We start from the raw sequence: 2,555 nt of genomic DNA, 5'->3' as shown, positions 1-2,555 counted from the left end.
TCTTTTAAATTATATCTTTTCTTTATTAATATGTATTGTATTGAGAATATGTGAATAAGTATTATTTTGCTGTATATCTGTGTGATGTATTTTATCCGTATAGGTGGAAGAGCATTGGAGAGAGTTTCTTGGCCATGTACAAACACCAGAACGCTTGCCTGGTCCCACGGCCTGACTTCGGCCGCCGCATCGACCTGTCAATGTACCGTGACCCGGACTGCCTCGTGCAAATGCCCACCAGCACTCCAGCGCCTGCTGCCACTGCTGCTTCAGACCCCCCTCAACCCCCCATACCCGTCAGTGTACCTCAGGCCCCCCCTGCCTACCATGAGCTCCTCAAGACCCCACTGCTCAAGGAGGTACAGCACACTCTTTCAGCTCTGATCATTATAACATCTTACCATGAAATCCAGAATGTCTTTCATTTTATTTAGCTTTAGCTTTACTATTGCTTTCTATTTTTCAAAGACAGTGTGTGATTAATTATTAGTGATTTTTTTTTTCTTGCCCCAGGCAGTGGCATCTGAAGATGAGAAAGTTGGACTCAAGCATCCTGGACTGATGCTGAAGTACTCCACCTATAAAAACCTGGCCAGTCTTGCTGTGCTCAGAGATGATTTAGACACTGCCATGGACTTCTATGTGCAGGTAAATGCGTACTTTGAACAAATCACAAAGTTTAAGGTGTATAATTTGTCCTGCATTTGCATTTAATGTTAACATGATATTAACTCCTCCAGTGTAACAGTGAGAGCCACTGGACAGACAGTTTGGACACAGCTGAGTCTCTGAATGTCTGTGTGTCTTACAGGCTGTCATGCTGGACTCCACAGATGTGAGTATGTGGTATAAGATGGGAAAGTTGGCTTTGAGGAAGGCCAGCATGCCTTTGGCCCGCCATGCGTTTGAGGTGGGCTTACGCTGTAACCCGGACCACTGGCCCTGCCTGGACAGTCTCATCACGGTCCTCTACGCTCTCAGTGACTACAGCTGTGAGTCAGAAAACCTCTGTACAACATACAAGCAGATAGGGCTAGGTGATAAAACGATAACGATAATTATCGCGATATAATTTTTCCTCGATAAAACGAAATGAAGAGTTCGATATAATGTTTATTTGTAATGTTTCCACCAAAAGTGGAATGAATCACTAGTGTAGTAACACTAACTGCACCATGGTATTGTGGCAGAATGAGGGATATTCATGTTGAATTTTATTATGTTATTAATGCAGACATGTATTATGTGAGAAAAGTACTTTTGGAGCCAAGGCCACTGAACAAGTAAGCAGTTCCTTTTGTGAATGCTGTTTTATGTAATCTTTGCGGGCATAAAGGTTTGTAGTTCTTTTGGATTTCCTGCCGCTAGCTTTTCATCATATTCTGAGTTAGCAGAGAAGTCACACAGCATTATGTTCTGTTCTTTTTGTCTCGTAGGTTGCCTGTACAACATCTGTAAGGCTCTGGAGAAGGACACCGGCTACAGTAAGGGGCGAGTGCTCAAAGAGAAGATCTTTGAAGAGCAGCCCTGCCTCAGACGAGACTCTATGAAGATGTTCTCCAAACTGTATGTACCTTCTCCTACTCATTCAGATGAGCTTATAATGTGGCATTCATCATTTATACAGTTGACGTAGAAACTTTGTAATGTTCATCACCCTGAGTTTGTGTCTGCGTGTGTTTTGGCTGCAGTGATGTGTCAGTGCAGTACGTGGATGTAGATGAGGAGGAAGCCCACAGCATTGTAGAGGAAGCGCTGGAGCTGAGGAGACAGAGACAGGCTAAACTCACACGGCATCCTGTAGCTGACCTGCAGCTGGTTCTGCCCATCAAATTCTTCACGTGAGTCCATGCCACTGTTAATCCACAGAGAATTTGTGCTACATTTTGTTTGAAGGAATATCATGGGTTATTTTCAGTAACATTTATCATTATACTTAATAAAATTAATAATTAATCAAGCATTAAAATAACATTTAATACCATTTATGTGATTTATTTATGTCTATGGGCTGCTTCTGTGACAAATAAAAAATTAAAAAAACAATTGATGATTTGATGTTTCATCATCAACGGTATAAAAGAAATAGCCACTTTTTAATATTTTTATAGATTATTCTTCAAAACACATATATTTATACTGGTTGACAGATTTCTGCGTATTTTTACTGTCTGCTGATAAAAAAATTTGGGGTCAGTAATTAAAAAAAAAAAATGATTGAAATAAGTCTCTTAAGCTCACCAAAGCGGCATTTATTTAATTAAAAAATACAGTAAAAATAGTAATATTGTATAATATTACTACAGTTCAAAAGAACAGTTTTGTCTTTTAATATATTAAAAATGTAAATTATTCATGTGATGCAAAGCTAATATGCTCATTTGCTGCTCAGGAAACATTTCTTATTATCAATGTTTAAATTAGTTGTGCTGCATAATATTTTTGTGGAAACCTTTTTTTTGTAGATTTTCTTTTCAGGATTATTTAATGAATATAAAGATAAAAAAACAGCATTTATTTGAAATATAAATCTTTTGTAACTCTATATATATATA

At 38.4% G+C, this 2,555-nt stretch overlaps 1 protein-coding gene across 1 annotated transcript in view; it reads left to right on the top strand.

The window, feature by feature from the left end:
• LOC107678378 (calcineurin-binding protein cabin-1-like) overlaps window positions 1-2,555 on the top strand; it is a 98,014-nt gene that overhangs the window by 2,918 nt on the left and 92,541 nt on the right. The window contains exons 5-8 of the mRNA XM_016473616.1: window positions 514-648; window positions 812-992; window positions 1,437-1,566; window positions 1,692-1,841. Coding sequence (XP_016329102.1) covers window positions 514-648; window positions 812-992; window positions 1,437-1,566; window positions 1,692-1,841 — 596 coding nt within the window. The remainder of the gene's footprint in view (window positions 1-513; window positions 649-811; window positions 993-1,436; window positions 1,567-1,691; window positions 1,842-2,555) is intronic.

Source organism: Sinocyclocheilus anshuiensis, unplaced genomic scaffold (assembly GCF_001515605.1).
Source record: "Sinocyclocheilus anshuiensis isolate Anshui unplaced genomic scaffold, SAMN03320099.WGS_v1.1 scaffold112, whole genome shotgun sequence".
NCBI classification, from domain to species: domain Eukaryota; kingdom Metazoa; phylum Chordata; class Actinopteri; order Cypriniformes; family Cyprinidae; genus Sinocyclocheilus; species Sinocyclocheilus anshuiensis.
Note: the sequence above shows the minus strand (reverse complement) of the source record. Positions and strands in the feature narration are given on the sequence as shown.